The following is a 16,032-nucleotide window of genomic DNA, read 5'->3' as shown; positions in this document are numbered from 1 at the left end:
GTACTCTAAATTTATGACTGACTGTATCTCTTAATGGCGTTGTTAGGAAATGCCCTTAAGCTGTCTAGTCCTGCAATCAAAGACATGGTATCCTGTATCTGAAGGATGACATCTCCTACAGCGTAGCGTTCCCAACTAGTAGTAGAGGTCTTTGCTGTCTCAGAGAAGCATGCTGTTGTCTCAATTTCAGTATTGAGTTGGCAGGCATGCAAAAATCATGAGTCAGGCCACCAATAACATAATGCTTTTGGGTTTGTGATTTGGCTCATCTTGCGTGTGTCGTTGTCGTGTGTGTCGTGTCCCGCCCCCCAGGCTATACTTGGATCATATTTTCAAGCTCTTCTCTGAAATAATGAATGCTAAGATTTTATTTTTTAAAAAAACCCTGTAAAACTAAGATTTTAAAGTAAATTGCATGATTCCTAAAGCTGACACCAAATACGTGGAGGCTCAAAATTGCAGGCATTAGTAATGCTGCAGACCCAAACGTGAGTTGTAGCAATCTGCATTTCATTGAGAAGTATCCTGTTAAAAAAGACAGTTCTTTGAATGCACATATTACTTATGGTACTGAACTACATTCTGTCTTAACTTCTCAAGACATTTATGGCCAATTAAAGCTATAGCAAAAGTATGGAGCGAGCCAGAATTCTACAGGTTTTACCACAATCTTTTATTAAGCTTCATTTCCAAAGGTCTCACCTAAAAGACAAATAGAATTAAATAGACATGCAACATTGCTTATGAAAAATTAAGCAGTTACCCTTATAGTCCAATACCATAAAGCTTGATTTATTTACATATTTTAATGTGAACAAGAGAACATTGTAGGCAGATCATTCTGTACATTCAGCCAACATAGGAGCTGTATTCCACAGCATTAAGTTACACGTAAGATATACACTGAGAACGTATTAAGTGCTCTGGTGCATTGAAAAGCCACACAGTGTGGAGGCAACAGACGTCAGTTCACATTTGATAAAAGAAGCTAGGAGATAGAGTGTCATGGAGCTATTCTACCATTAAAGGAGACAGCAGTCACCTGATTTTTGTGCACACTTTTTCAGCTCTCGATGCTGAAAGATGCTGCGCATTTGGAAATCTAAGCGTATTCTGCTGTCTACAGTGCCCTACCTCTCTGGGGATCAGTCCTGAATAAACTGAAGTTTTGATGTAGATACGTTAACGTGTGCTGTACACCAACAGATTATTTTTCACACTGCAAGAAGGACTAGAACGTGGCATGGGGGTCCTCTCCTTTAAATCTTCATATGCTGTTTAGCTGTAAATGTTTGCTGCAATTCCAGGCATGGCCATTGTCACCTCAGACTAACAAATACTCTGTAAAAAGTATAGACTTGAGGGTACAAATAGCTTCCTGTTTTCAGCTTGTAAGCTCTGAACTAGAAGGGAGGCAAGGAGTTTATTTCAATCCTGAGCTATACCCTCCCACTGCTAGAAAGAGCACAGAAGTCCTATAGTCAAGTTTAAACAGATGTTTGGCTTCTAGGGACCCTGTTCATGCCTTCTCAGCAACAGAGATGGCAGCTGTAAGACTATTGAAGAGCAGAAAATAAAATCTTTTGGAAGCTTGGGAAAAGCAAGAAAGGGGGAAGTGCATAAAATAAAAACAAAAAAAACCCCCACATTTTAAAATTCAAGTATCGAATCTAGGCAGCAAGCAGGAGCAAGGTGCAGTCTGACAGTCCTACTGTCATGCGTACAGTGGCTAACACGGACTGGCCAAAAAAAGCAACCCTTACAACATCAGTGCACTGACTTGAGGCCGATAGCCCAAGGAACACGTCAGGCTCTACTGATGTGGCACAATGGAGTAATCAAAAATATTGTGATTTATGTGCTGTAGAAACAGACATCACCTCCCTTGGAGTCCTTTGTCAGGAAGTTTCCAAAAGCAAGTCTCACTGCAGGTAAATGGAACTGTCATTATTAAATAGAATTATTTAAACACACACAGACTGTGTAAATAAAACATGGTTATATAAAGCTTTGGAGCAGGCCTCTTGCTTTTAGAGCCTTTGGAAAAAAAAACAAACAACAAAAAACAAACGAACAAAACCAAAACCAAACCAAAGAGCCAAAACAGCACAGCAATACAAAAGCTGAGGTTATGGCTGGAAGAAATTTCACTCAGAGCAGAAGCAGCCACATGCTGACAACTGCAGGCTCTCTGGCAGAGCGGAAGGTCAGGCCAGGAGTCAGTCAGTGCCCAGGCTGCAGGGCTGTGGAGAATCCAGGCAGTGTACCGCCAAAAAAAAAAATAAAAAAAAATGAAAAAAAAAAATCCCTGAATCAGCCCACAAAAGACAGTACAAGCAGAGGCCCCACATCAGAGTAGCTTTCTCCCCCAGCAAAGCACTCTGTGCGTCTCTCATGATGTGAGGTCCTACGATTAGGAGGAAAACCTAACCAGCCATTTACTATCTGCAAAGTCTGCACACCAGTCAACTGCAGGTTTTAAATACTACTGAGAAACTAAGAAGTGGGAAAACTACATTCTGTTACACATAGGACCATCCTAATAACAGAAGTCAACAGCAAAACATTTAGGCCCTTCTGATTAATTATTTTATACCACAGCAACATCTGTAATAATTAAACACAGAGAATATGGCCATGTAAAAAGTGGCGTTTGTAGCTACGCATGGTTTAGCACAGCCTGTTTTAAAACCATATGTTTCTGTGGTTTCAGAACTAATAGGTCAAACCAGCTACTGCCTCATTGATTACAAGGGAAGAGATAAGAAAAGCCAGCATTCTTGTACCCTTCCCATTCAGCCTCCCCTGTACTACTTTGTTTTGTATTGTTAATGAACAAAAGCTGCACATAAATCCACAAACAATTGATTACCCGGCATACAAAGCCAAAGGTAGTAAATCAGTGTCACTGAAACTCCAACAAGATTAATGTTCTGGCAGTATTAGCCCATTAACGTTGTTATCTTAAAGACAAAAAGTATTGAGGGTAAAAGAAAAGCTGTTATTTCTTGAGGTGTAAGCTGTAGTGTGGGGGATGCCACTGATAAGATCTCAATTGTCAGCCATGCCAAGTTGGTGAAGAAACTTCACATATAGGCACACGTACAGCCACTAGGCATCTACTCTTTGCAGGGGGGGAGGCTATAATTTTTCTAAGCTGCTCAAAAATGCCAAAGCAAGCTCAAGAGTTTCCAGATTGAATTAGTATTCATAGCTGGCAAGGCAAGCATATGCAAAAGAACAGTTCTGTTGTCATATACAATAGCAAGAATCTGGAATAACTATATACAAGTCAGTGGAGTTCTTGGGAATTTTTGGTAGTGGGAACAGAAACTGGCCATGAGTCAATTTAAAACAAACACACACACACAAAAAAAAAAATGCAGAAAGACACCGTTGCAAGTCCAAGATCCTCCCAAACCCCTTGGTATCAGAGTAACCACTTAAAAATGTGTGGACACAAGCACTATTCATTTCAAATAAAGTCTTCTAAGGTCCTGGAGACACTCCACTACGCGTACAGTCCAAGACAGATCGAGTAGACTTAAAATTCTCTTTCCCAGCAAAACAACGGCTTTTAGAGATGATGACATCAAAAGTGCCAGTATAACTTCCATATGCCAGTAAATGTTGTACTTTGTCCTTTTCATTTTACAAGTTTCCCCCCTCTTGTGTCTATTCTCCCTTCGGATCAGCTTCCAGTCATCTCTTGGAAGCTGGAAAGATAGATTATCAGGAGTACACAATGCCCCATTATTCTTACAGTCCTCACTGAGTGCTGGACTGTGCACGCTTCTTTTTTCTTCTTAGGTCATTCACAGTATTAGACTAGTACCTTTTTTTGCCTTTTTTAAGAAAAATAAAAAGGGGGGGGGAACCCAGGCTACAACACCTAGACTGAGCTTTTTAACTAAGGAATGTCAACACCTTTAAGCATTTAAGACCACTAACCAAAGGTGGAAATCCTGCCTCAACCAGAAAGAAAATAATAGTGATAGAAAATTAGGACCTCATCAAAAACTACAGAAATTCCCACCAGATACCAGTCACATTCCTATTCTCATTTCTTCTTGTTCTCGTACTTTAGAGTGTTCCCTCTGCACCATTTAATCCAACTTGATGCTCCTGCTATGAAACCAGAAAACTGGCAAATAATCTTTGTTCTAAGCTGCCTTATAATCCAGTGGTGCCATAAAAACAATTCACATATTCAGTGCCTATGTTCAACAGTAGCCAGAGAAGAGCCATACAAGAAGTACCCAAGATTCATGTTTTGAAGGAATAAAGTAGCTTGCTTACTCTAACCAATTATGGTGCTCTAAAGACACAGTAAGTTTCAGTATTCGTGCTTGAAAACAATTACATTTTATTGCCATGTTAAGGTAGTTTGGTGGACACGCTAGAGACATGAGGATTTACAACTTTTCTGGAAATCCGTCACAGTCTGTTTGTATGAAAGATTAAATCCCGCCCTCCTCTCTCTGTGAGCAACTCCTGAAAACTTCTATTTGGAGATAAATCCACTCCCAGCAGGACTAAAAATTTCACAGTCACTTCTCTTCCTACAGCTCTGCGTTTTCACAGCACCTGCTACCTCATCGGTTTCATATTGCCATGATACTGCACTCACCATTTCATGCTTCCAGACAGCAGCCTTCAATGGAGAACTGTGATTTACTTCTTGCTAAGATAAATGCTTTCAACTTCACAACTATAGAGAGAGTTGTTTATTAAAATAATCAGCCTTGAAAGTTAAGCTTGAGACGAGCTTTAAACTATATCAAGGTTGGCTTTGCACTTGCTTATTATTTTAATGGGTAAATAAATAAAGGTCACACTTCTGATGATTCAAATCTGTTCCTTAAAGGTCACTCACTCCTTTTTGCTGTGTTCCAGCACCCGATAGGGTGGAGCAGAAACTCCTTTGGAACCATGTTGCTCCTGCACGATCGGCAGTGTAGCTGGAGTATAAATTTCTGGCATGTTGTCATTGTTCTCTAGGGCACCGTAGGAAAAAGAAGCTTTGAGGTCAGGCTGAACTGCAATCCCTTTATCGTGCATGTTCTGCATGCCTGAAAAGAGCAAAGACAGAGATTAAATGCTTAGGAACAAAAGTGCATTCTTCCCACATTCTGTTAAATCAGTCTCAGTGTTCATGATATCAACTCATCGGTTCCTTGAGTGTTAAATGAAAGACATAATGGTTTTCTGCTTAGCACTAAAGCAGCTAATGGAGACATAAGCTTCAAGTGAATGAGGGATGGCAGTCAGTTATTTATCAAGTGCTGCATATCTTTTATACAGCTCACCAGAAAGAGTTTAGCTGTACTTCTCAAAAGAAGTTTCTGCTCCTCCTGGCCTCTACCTCTTGCATCCTTATGTCAGCTTCTTCCTGCTGGATGAAGACCAAGCCCACTCCCAAGCATATGCTCAAAACTAGTTCATCTTCCCAGACGGCAGCCAACTGGACAAGGCTGTTCTGACAAAAAATGACATCCCCCCTGATGTCAGAGCACCCAGCCTAAGTGGCACATCACCTCTTCTCTGCTCCACGCAAAACATGCACATAGCTCTCACAAGGCACAAACAAACAAGAGAAAGAAAAACTAGAAAACAATACACCCGCCTGATACATCCGGATACTTAAGAGCCTAAAACTTGAGCTTTCACTGTGAAGCCCAACACTTAGAAGAGGAAAACTGATAAACCACTGTATTTTTACTGTTACCTGGCATAGCATCCATCGATATGTAAGGTTCAAACGGTACAGATTTCTTCCTATTTCTTGTGATCAGGAAGACACCTAGAAATGCTATGAGGCACCTGAGAGAGAAGACAAGATCTACTGAGATAACTGTGGAGAGGGAGAGAAGCTAATATTGCATGTTGCTTCTTCCAAGTGCCTATCATGTAGCACCATAAAGAATTCTGAACTGGAAGCAAAAGAACTGTAAAGTCAGAATCACAGGTAACTGTCTCAGCTGAATAACCCTTTCAACAGTATTGAAATCCACCTAGCAATCAGAACAATTTCACCTTTTCTTTATCAAAACACACGGAAGTTTTCATGTTAGTTAATTGACCTTGACTAACTAAAGGGGAAAGGAAGCATATCAAAATTTGGTTTTCTTTGATGAAATTCCAGGTTTCAGCAGCCTGACCTTTGAAAGGTTTCCCATAGGCAAACACACTAACAACTGTCAATCTTGATTTTTACAGTATGTTGACAGAGAAAGGGCGCAGTTCATAACATTAATCTCCCAATTGTTTTTTTTCTGTACTAATCTGAAAGACATTTCAGAATGTCCCCTGATTATGGAGAGCTAATCACATCAGTGTAAAAAGACACTGTACTAGGACTAAATACTGAGTTACACAGCAAATGTTTTACTGATCATATCTGCATTGTGTGAGTGCCCATGCCCTAAGAAACAGGACTCCAGAAGTCCAGTCACAGTTCAGTGAAGGCTCAGTGCAAAACCTGAAACAGATTCCCTAGAGATGGCTTCTTTTGGTTATTCTGCAATTCTTCTAGATTCATGAGCAGGGAGCTTGAAAAACAGCCCACAAGCTTCAACATCCAAGGGGATCTCCAGTACAGTCAGTAAGGGATTTAGTGTTTAATGTTGTACAGTTGTGGATAAACTAGTGTTATACAACTCCTCTAGAGCATCCATAATCATTCAGACAAGATACTGAGCTCTATGGGCCACTGTCTGCTCTAACAGAGTAAGTTTGCCCTCCTCTTCAAGACGGTATGTACGTCCAATATATCTATGGATGGATAGATAGATAGGTAGATACATATTTTTAAAATTTTAGTCATATGAAAAGATATTTTCCAGTTTTCCATCAAGGAAACTTTAAACACTTACCCAAGCGCAAACATACATATATGGAGAACATCTTCACCGGTGAAGTCCAAGTAAAAAGTTGCTCCTTTAAAAGGAAATAATTCATGACGTCTTTCTTCCCAGCTTACATGAGCAATTAGTGCTACATCTCCAGCACTAGTCCCTCCAAAACCCAAATCATGTAAGATTCCTATCTTTATAGTCAGCACCCTTCTTTGTTTATGAACTTTAAATAGAAAAAGGTGGCCTGATTTCTACTTTAACATAATTTACTGACAAATCTTTTGGAATTTCACTACCAAAATAGTTACACTGGTGTAATATAGATACAAGTAAATCTATAGAGCAGCACAGCAACTAGTACAAGTCTTTCCACATTGGGTAGGAGGATGCAAAGGAAACATTGCTGGAACTATTGCACGTCGCTGTGCTAATAAAGCCTGAGCCAAATTCTCACCATACAGCAGTGGTCAACACAAACAACAGAGACTGTATTTCTGAAGTCTGAATGACAAACCAAATTGCATCTCTCTAACTACAACAGGATACAAACTCTTGACCCCAAACAAGTATATACAGCTCAAACTTGTAAGATGACAAAGTGTCCTTGGTGTCCTGGATGTCAACAGGGCACGTATTCTGCCTCCTACTCTTTTTATTTGTAATTGAAGTAAATAAGCTGATGAATCCAAGAGCAGCATATGGCTTGGAACATGACAGGAAATAAATGGTAGCCAAAGAGTAGGCCATACTCTCTTATGACACTGAAGGAGAGTATTAAAAAGCAATGTGTAATTTAAGGGGGAAGCTATTGCCCTTATATACCTGAAAGAGCATTACTATTTACACAGGTAGTATTCATCACTCTCAAGCAGGTGTACTTTCTCCAGTGTTGGGGTTTTGGGTACCTTTGGTTGGTTGGTTGGGTTTTTTCCCCAGTTTTGTTCATCTGTCTTAAGTGAGGAGACAAAACCTTATAAAGGCTGCTCGTCAGGTTTGAAGCCTAAGGGGTTTAAAATGCTCATCTTTGTTCATGCAAAGCTTTTCTTACATGGTAAAGGGCTAAAATTGGAGTAAACTGTTCAGAAAGAAAAGTGCCTATAAAGCTGTGAGCAGCTGCAATCTAGATACAATGCAAACAAGGCTATCAGGAAGAGTATTCTAACACCTTTGTACAGAGGAAGCATATACATTTATACACTGTATCACATACATTTTAACAAAATCTAGGTAATATTACACAAGGAGAAATTTTAGTTGTGTATTCAAGTCGCACATCTAAGAGCATACATCACCCTCTTCTACACGCTAGCATGGTATGAGTAATAGTCTGAAACGTAAGTTCCCATGCACTTTAAACAAAATGACAGAAATAAAATTTTAACACAGTCTAATGGGATAATCCACGTTTTTGGAAAGAAAAATGAAACAAAGGCAGCTGCAGAGGAGAGATGACAAGAAAATACAAGTCATCACCTTGCTAAGTATTCACCTTCCTCTCCTGTAAGTGAGGATTATTTTCCAAAACCTTTTGCCCTTCTTTTAGAAAGGACCACCACAGTGTTGTGTGCACTGTTACCTGCTGTGATTGCTACCGTTGTGGACAGGATATAACCGATGCTGGCAATCTGAGATGAGTCATACAGCTGTGAGGCTTGAGCTAAAAATCTGCAATACAATGACAGAAAACGGGTTGATTTGCAAAGGATAATCAAACGTATAGCAGTTATCATGGACTAGTATACATCTCCTTTTTGGAAACACCTTTCAAAAGTGACACATAAATTTAAGAAACTTTATTCTCTTTCTCACTAAACCTGCAGCAGCATCCCTTGGAATTAATATAAATGATAGAACAGTAGGCCTTGTGGCCGTACTGACTGAAGACAGTGAAATTACTGCCACTGACCTTAGGGCCAGAATGTCACTCACATTTTAAATAGCTTTTTATCCCTGCTGCTACCAGCTTTTTATGTTATTACAAGTACAGAGGGATAAAAAAAAGAAATAGACACATCATCACCACCACTGATTCTGCACTTTGATTGTAGCCAGTGCACGGACACTGTAGTCAATTTGCCACCATTTTATTTCTAACATTGTTTTGCAAATACTTGAATGACACATAAGTTTGGGATTAAAACTACTTGGTAGTATCACTACATGGAAAAGCAAAAGAACACCCTATCCCAGGCTCCTGTGACATGGATTTCGGCACAGGTCACAGAAGAGAATGGATAATTCTTCTCCTAAAATTTAATCAGCATTCTTGGAATGGCTAACAAACAGCCCACTGATTACTGATCCACTGAAACCAGCACAATTATAGACAAAAAGAGAGTGAATGTCTTACGTTGCTTGAAAGATCGCTGTCGCAATCATGCACACCAACATGATATAAAATATAGGGTAGTCAAGTTGCAAGTTTCCTTGTATCGAGACAACAATCATGCCTGCCACAGCCTTCACCGTCACAACAGTCATGGAACCTGTGAATGTTTACCAAGACTCAGCTGAGGCGCTGATATGTGCTCAACGGGACAGGAAAGCTGCACATTTGCTCTGTACAAGACAGGCAGCTGCAAACCAAACCAAGATCTACAAGGACTTGAACCCTCCTTTTGCCAGGCCAAACAAGAGATGCAAACTCCTTATTTTATCGCCAACTCTGCCAGTTTTATTCCCAACAACTTCCCCACGGTGACCTTCAATAAATCACTTAACCTTTCTTCATCACAGTTCCCTTGTCTACAGGACTGGAAGCATTTACTGTTTTGTTTTGGTTTTTTTACATGTTTAAACAGTGTTGTGCAATCACATAACCGATACAAATTTTCATTTCTGATGCTATATCGGCTTGGTTAATAAAGCTAAGGAAGTTTTCAAAACAAGAATCAGAAAGAGCCTACTTCTTTTCTATTTCTTGAAAGCACAAGTCAGGGCCATTCAGAATTAGGGTAGTTGCTTTGCCCATAATTCATGCAGCCTCTGAGGTATCAGTTACTGAAATCCAGCCCCAAACAAAAGAAAAGAAAAAAGGGAAAAAAAAGACACTGCAGTAATTAAAGCTGCATAAATAGCAAAAGTTGAGGACTGTGACATAGATTCAACAGCATGTCAGACTGCGTCACTGCCTTGCTATTATTCACCCTTTTTAAAGTTTAATTGATCACAGTTTCTTAAAAAAACCAAACAGGTTAATGTGGAGGAAGGTACAAGTGAAATCCTGGCCCTTCCAAAGTCACGGTAGGATCCCACTGTAGGCTATGAGGATATCAAAAGTATCATTTGACCCCAATTTAAATAGGGACATACTGGCATGTCAGAGTATTTCTTTAGCCACCAGCAAATCTTCCCAGAGCCAAGAAGATTCTTGTAGGTCGAATCCTCTCTTTCATCCACTGAATCAGCCTTCCTTATCCATTGAATAGACAAGGCATCATACCACGCTTTGCATGCACAGATTAAAATGAAGAACACAAATAACTTGCACTTTCGGTATTTTGCAGATTATTCGTCCTTATGGGAAATAAGTCTTAATCATTCAAAGGTCATTTTCAAAAATCCTAAACATCACTGCAAGATATTAGCTTCATCTCATTTGTAGTAACATTTCTGGAGTAGATTGGTGCATTTTATGACATTAATTAGGTCAATACAATTCCCTATATGCCACAGATGATTCAATTTACTATAGTTTACTGTTATAAGCCAGAGTTAGAAGATCTTGCAAGTCCGTATCAACTTACCCAGCAAAGCTACCAGCAGAAGAATAACTACAATGTAGTTTGCATTTTTCTCCTTGTAAAAATATAGTAGTAGGCAGAATATGATGATCTCCACAAGCTACAAAAGATAGAAATGAGAATATTAAAAAATGCAGGGTATACAGGGTTGGCAGTAACCAGAATTCTGAGCCAGCCAAACACTACAATTACACAATAGGGCAGATCAAAGGAAAATGAGGATCCCACACAATTATAGATCAAATTTAGCATGATCTTAGATTCTAATTAGATGAGATATTGAATAGCTTCTTGCAGAAGATGAAACATGGGACATTTTTGACATTATATTCATGGTAAAGCAGCAGATCAAATAATCCTGACTGAATATTCACATCAGAGATAGCCTGCTTTCCATAATGAGGTTATTTAAGTGATCCCTGGAGCACACATTTTATTTAATGGCCAAACTTATCTCCATTAGAAAAATTATAGATTTCGTAAGATTTTCAATGACAAAATGATGGCTCCAGAGAAAGTCAGTCTAGAAAAAGCCCAGTTGCAAGCACAGTATTTGGACACTTCTGGAGCAGCTGCTCTCAGCTGCCATCAGTACTGCTGCCACAGGCTGAAGCTTACAGGTCAGGGAGAGAACAAGCTATTCTAAAACTTTTCAGTTAAAGATACTTAAGTCCTAACAGAATAATTCAGAGAGAGAATTGGAGAGTTCCAAATTGTGCATGCATGTGTCCACATGCAATGTGGAACTGACACTAGGAAAAGCTGGCATAGGTTCATTAGCAAGTACAAGGAATGTTGGTAGTAACCATAAGGAAAAATAATGCTTGAAATGAAACTCTGAATCAGGCATATAGCAGAAAACTGTCCATGTTTTATGGGCCATCTTACCATATACAAGAGAAATGGCCAGCTCACTAAATGCCTAGTGATATTTTCTCCTGTCATCTTCTCATGACTATTAGGTCCAAAAGTTATCAGCAGGTAAGTTCCAACAATTGCCAAACCACAGCCTACAAAGGACAAAACATAGCGCCCTTTGGCAACCAAAGGACAAAAAAAAAAAAGAAAAAAAAGAGAGGACAAAGTTAGTGTGTTAGTGTGGATGCATGGAATTAATATCGCACATGCACAGTGACCATTAATGACATCATGCATATTCCTCTGGATGACTCATTCCTCTGCCCTTCATGCCCCACTTTCAAAATACTAGAACAAAAAAAACCCTAGGCAATGTGTGTGCCGTGAGTTGAGAAAAAGCCTTATACCAGGTAGCATCTGCTAAACAAACAGGAGCTACAAGATCTATATCTGGAGCTTATCCTGCCTGGCACTGCCCACAGCCCTTTTTCCAGGAAATGGAAGAATGAATGCCCCAGTTCTGCAAACACCTGCACATGTATGAAATTCAGTTGATTCAGTTGTGCCTACGCTATTGCAGAGTCGAGGCCCTAGGCTGCAACTTCAGCCCAGAGAACCATGATTCACAAATCCTGCAAACACCGTTTCCATGTATTTCTAAAAATCTGTGCAATTCAGATGAGTTGGTACAGTCAGAAAAAAAAAAATCCATTTTTAACAAACAGTGGATGAGAAGATACATTTCTTTGAAGAGGTACTATAGCTAATGAGGATCTTGCCACTCCTCTAATTATGACTCTTGAGAGGCCATGTATGTGTTGAATGGCTTGTAAACACAGAGGAAAAGCATAAAGGAACCGTGGAACTTACTCAAAAAATCCTTGGGCTTCCATTTTTCTTTAATAAATATAATTCCTATGATTGCACTAGCTATAAAAAAAAAAAAAAAGAGAGAAAAACAGTGAGTTTTGTATCAGTCCAATGATTAACAATCTCACACTGTAACACACTCAGACTTGCATGGCCGTTGCCTCTTTCCCCCTTACCTATAACAGACACTGCACTGAGTGGCACAATCAGTGAAAGAGGAGCAAAGGCGTAAGAGGAAAACACTCCCAGTTCTCCCAGCACCAGCAGAAACAGTCCACACCACCACGTCTTGGTTTTGAAGTAGGCTCGGGGGTCTTTGGAACCTGCCAGCCGGATGTGGCTGTATTTCTAGAAAAGAAAATAAAGGCAAAACAGCTTTGACATGCTTAATGCTTTCTAACGCAGGATGCTTGAAGCACAATCAATATTTGCTTCATGATACTGACCTGGAGGTTGAGTGCAATACTGATAACAAGATGTCCAAAAATAGCTAGTAATGCACCAATCAAGTTTTCCTGTAAAAACAAAGTAAACACACAGATATTAAATTTAGCCACTGGACCTCAAAGGAAGTTAGAGCTTTTTGCACTGGAAGACAGCAGACTTAAAACAGTTCCCAGATCACCTGTCAGTAACATCTGTTTGTCTTCCTCCCTTTCTACATGATCTAGGGCAATTCAGGTAAGTTCCCTATGGTTATGTTCCAAATCTCTGAAACTCAGGTGAAAGATAACCCTTCCTTAACAGACACTTTCAACAAGAGACTTAAATTAGTGTGCATATATTTGCATTCTTTGTAGGCTAAACATAATAACCCATTCACTCATTCTTCCCTTTGAAAAACTCTTTTCATGAGGATGTTTGTTGCCCTGGAATTCAGCAGAGTACTGCAGGTCACATCTTAAGAACGATTCTGCTCTTCTCCACTTATAACATCTGCTGGTTCAGTAGGTAATTCAGCCCATTTGATGACGCACCCCAATTATCACAGATTTTATGCTGCTTTTTATATGAACCAGTTATTCCAAAGTAATAGGCAACTGGTAGCAACCCCTAGCAAGCTCCCAACCCCTTCTACATTAGCATTCCCAGCTCAGCAATAATTCTCACGGTCTAAAGACAGAATTTGAAATAAAAAAGGATGTAAAGCAGGCTGAGTCACAAAGGAAATGTACATTAGGAGTGAACAGAATAGCCTGAGGCTAAACCAGGCCATTTAGCATTTGTCTTCTTCCAACAACTGTCTAAATTTCATTAGATGTCATTAGCACTTTTCATTTCAGTGCTGGTCTCCAAGATACAGTCTAGTACTTACTTTAATTGATTTGGGATAACCGACCTCACATTTGTATATTCACTGTTAAGGGAGGAATATTACTCTTGATTTTCTCATACATAGTAAGACAAGGACTTTAAGATTTCAAGTTCTTGTCAGCGGAACAAAAATCTCTTTATCAGGATGTATGAAAATAACATTCATCCAAGCAGCTTCATTGAAAAACACCTGAGAGATCTTCCCACAAAGGACAGTAAAGTTGGCAGAAAAATGTCACTGTACGATCACAGATGTAGCCAGAGAAGCTCTGCGCAGTTTACTAGTTCAGCAACTGGACTTCAGTTTAGAAGACATGGGGAAGATGATGTCTCAGCTGAAAAGCCTCTAAGTGCAGTGCAGGTTTGGGATTGGCTTCTGGACTGTGAAAGCCTGCAAGCCAACAACAGTCTGGTCAACTTTTACAATGTGCCTATGACTGTGGTCTCAGCAAAGTACTTTTTCCACTGAAAAAAAGCCCTTCTTGCTGTGAACTTCTGAGCACCTTCAGAATCACAGATTCAGAGGAAACTGATTTGGGAACAGCTCCGCTCCCACTTGTAGAATAAAGGAGGAACTACAGCAACACAGCCTGTCTCAGCTGCAGGCTCTCCGCAGGACTCTGGGCTGACCCACTTGACATTCAAGCACTTGAATATCCATTAGACCAGAACATCTGATCTCAATTACTGATGTATGGTTGAGTCTAAAAAGGCACCTAGCAGAATTTACTGCACCTAACCACCTCTAGACATACGCATCTTTTAACTGCCAGTCCTTTCTTCACTTTGTCTAGCTCTTCAAGACACAGAATTTCTCTTCCTTTCTTTCTCTCACTGCTTATATACACAGCATATAACACACTGGGGCCTCCAGGCACGGCTAAATACAAAGACAGTGCACTCTCTGCAAAAAAAAGAACCAAAATACAGCGGCATTATCAGTTTACTTAAATAGTTAGGGCCTTCTAGGGACAGACTGGAGTAGAAATCTGACCTTGTAAGAAAAGGAGTCAGCATGTGACTGCACAGAAACAGCTGCTGTGGCCAATGGGAGTTGCTGAAGTTGCAGATTTAGACTGTTGCCTCCTTCCATTTTGGCTGATTGGAGCGTTTGCTTTTCAGCCTCTTTGATGCTGGAGCTTGTCTTTAAAGAACAGACTTGGACCCTGCTGGAACTGCCTTATCTGTAACTTGGTACCATTTCTTCCCATCCATCCTGTTTTCTTGGACAAGCAACAATTACTTCAGTGAACCACTAAAAAATTCTCTGTAGCCTGTCTGCTGCTTTTCTTCCCCTGCCAGGCTACACTGATGTAGGGTAGGCACCATAGGCAGAAGTGCAGATGAACCAATATTTCCAGCGAGTCAGTGGGGAAGCAAGGTTATAGTCCTCCAAGGTGATACTAAGGAGAGAAAAAAAAAAAAAGTCAAATTAACATAATGGTCCAAAACCTGCAGTGAAATCCTGTTGAAGGATAGGCCACAGAAAACTACCTGGAATCAAACTAACAGCTGCACATATCAGCACAGAAAGTAGATTTTAAATACCTTCTTAAAAAGTCTCAAACACAGAAACTCGCACAGACCTTGCTTCACAAGAGCTCGCAAACTAGCTTGGCATCAAGGGGGACATATTCAGCTGGCATTTAATGTCAGGCCTTGCCATTTGGAAAGCTCTTATCAAAAAGTCACTGAAGTCCTCCAAGCCCTGCTTTTATTTCCCTACTGCCTGCGTACCTCTGTTGTTTGTTCAGGACGCAGCATTACATTGGTCACGCCATCCCCATGTGCTGGAGATGACAGTGCTACTCTTCATGCAGAAGGGGTCATTTCAGTGTAATTGCTGTAAGCAAAGTTTAAAGGCTAAATTCCTTAGAGCCTGACTCATTATAGGCATCTGGAAAGCACCACACACAGCAAGCCTGTCTGAGGTCCCTGCACCAAAGGCTCCTTTCACCAAAGACCTCAAGGAGCATCAGCATCACACCCTGATTTGTACAGAGTGGGATGCTGGTGTATAGACATTGCAGGGGTGTGATCCTCACAAGCGACACATCCTTCTCAGCCCACTCAAAGACTACCTGAAACAGTGCAGGCTGAGCATCCCTCAGACTCAGACCCTGGACAACTGGCCTGTGGTCACATCCTGAGGTAGCAGGACCCATCCCATGCTCAGGGTGCGAACTGCAAGGTCTCTTGGCCAACCTGGGCCTGCAAGGGATTACCTTAACTCATGGTTGGGGGGCAGTACCCAGCCGTGAAAGCGCAATAACACCCCGCTGCGAGGGGAGGGGGTGGGCAAAGCCCCCCCGTGGTGAGGAAACCCTGCCCGGGCACAGCAGAGCCTGGCTGAGGGTAGGGGGTGCCCCCAGGACACCCTCCCCGGGTCA

General features: G+C 40.6%; 1 protein-coding gene across 1 annotated transcript; it reads right to left on the bottom strand.

Moving 5' to 3' along the window:
- Nucleotides 1–4,872: 4,872 nt before the first annotated feature.
- Nucleotides 4,873–14,735, bottom strand: NIPAL3 (NIPA-like domain containing 3). The gene is made up of 11 exons (XM_009699758.1): nucleotides 14,637–14,735; nucleotides 12,775–12,843; nucleotides 12,505–12,676; nucleotides 12,329–12,388; nucleotides 11,489–11,634; nucleotides 10,604–10,700; nucleotides 9,208–9,343; nucleotides 8,434–8,522; nucleotides 6,876–6,939; nucleotides 5,729–5,823; nucleotides 4,873–5,072 (listed from the first exon to the last, which is right to left on the bottom strand). Exons 1-11 carry the CDS (start codon nucleotides 14,733–14,735, stop codon nucleotides 4,873–4,875), a joined length of 1,227 nt encoding a protein of 408 aa, XP_009698060.1.
- Nucleotides 14,736–16,032: the final 1,297 nt, after the last annotated feature.

The sequence above is a fragment of the Cariama cristata genome, unplaced genomic scaffold, assembly GCF_000690535.1.
Source record: "Cariama cristata isolate BGI_N322 unplaced genomic scaffold, ASM69053v1 scaffold37894, whole genome shotgun sequence".
In the NCBI taxonomy this organism is placed as follows: domain Eukaryota; kingdom Metazoa; phylum Chordata; class Aves; order Cariamiformes; family Cariamidae; genus Cariama; species Cariama cristata.
This window is presented reverse-complemented; position numbering and strand designations above follow the sequence as displayed.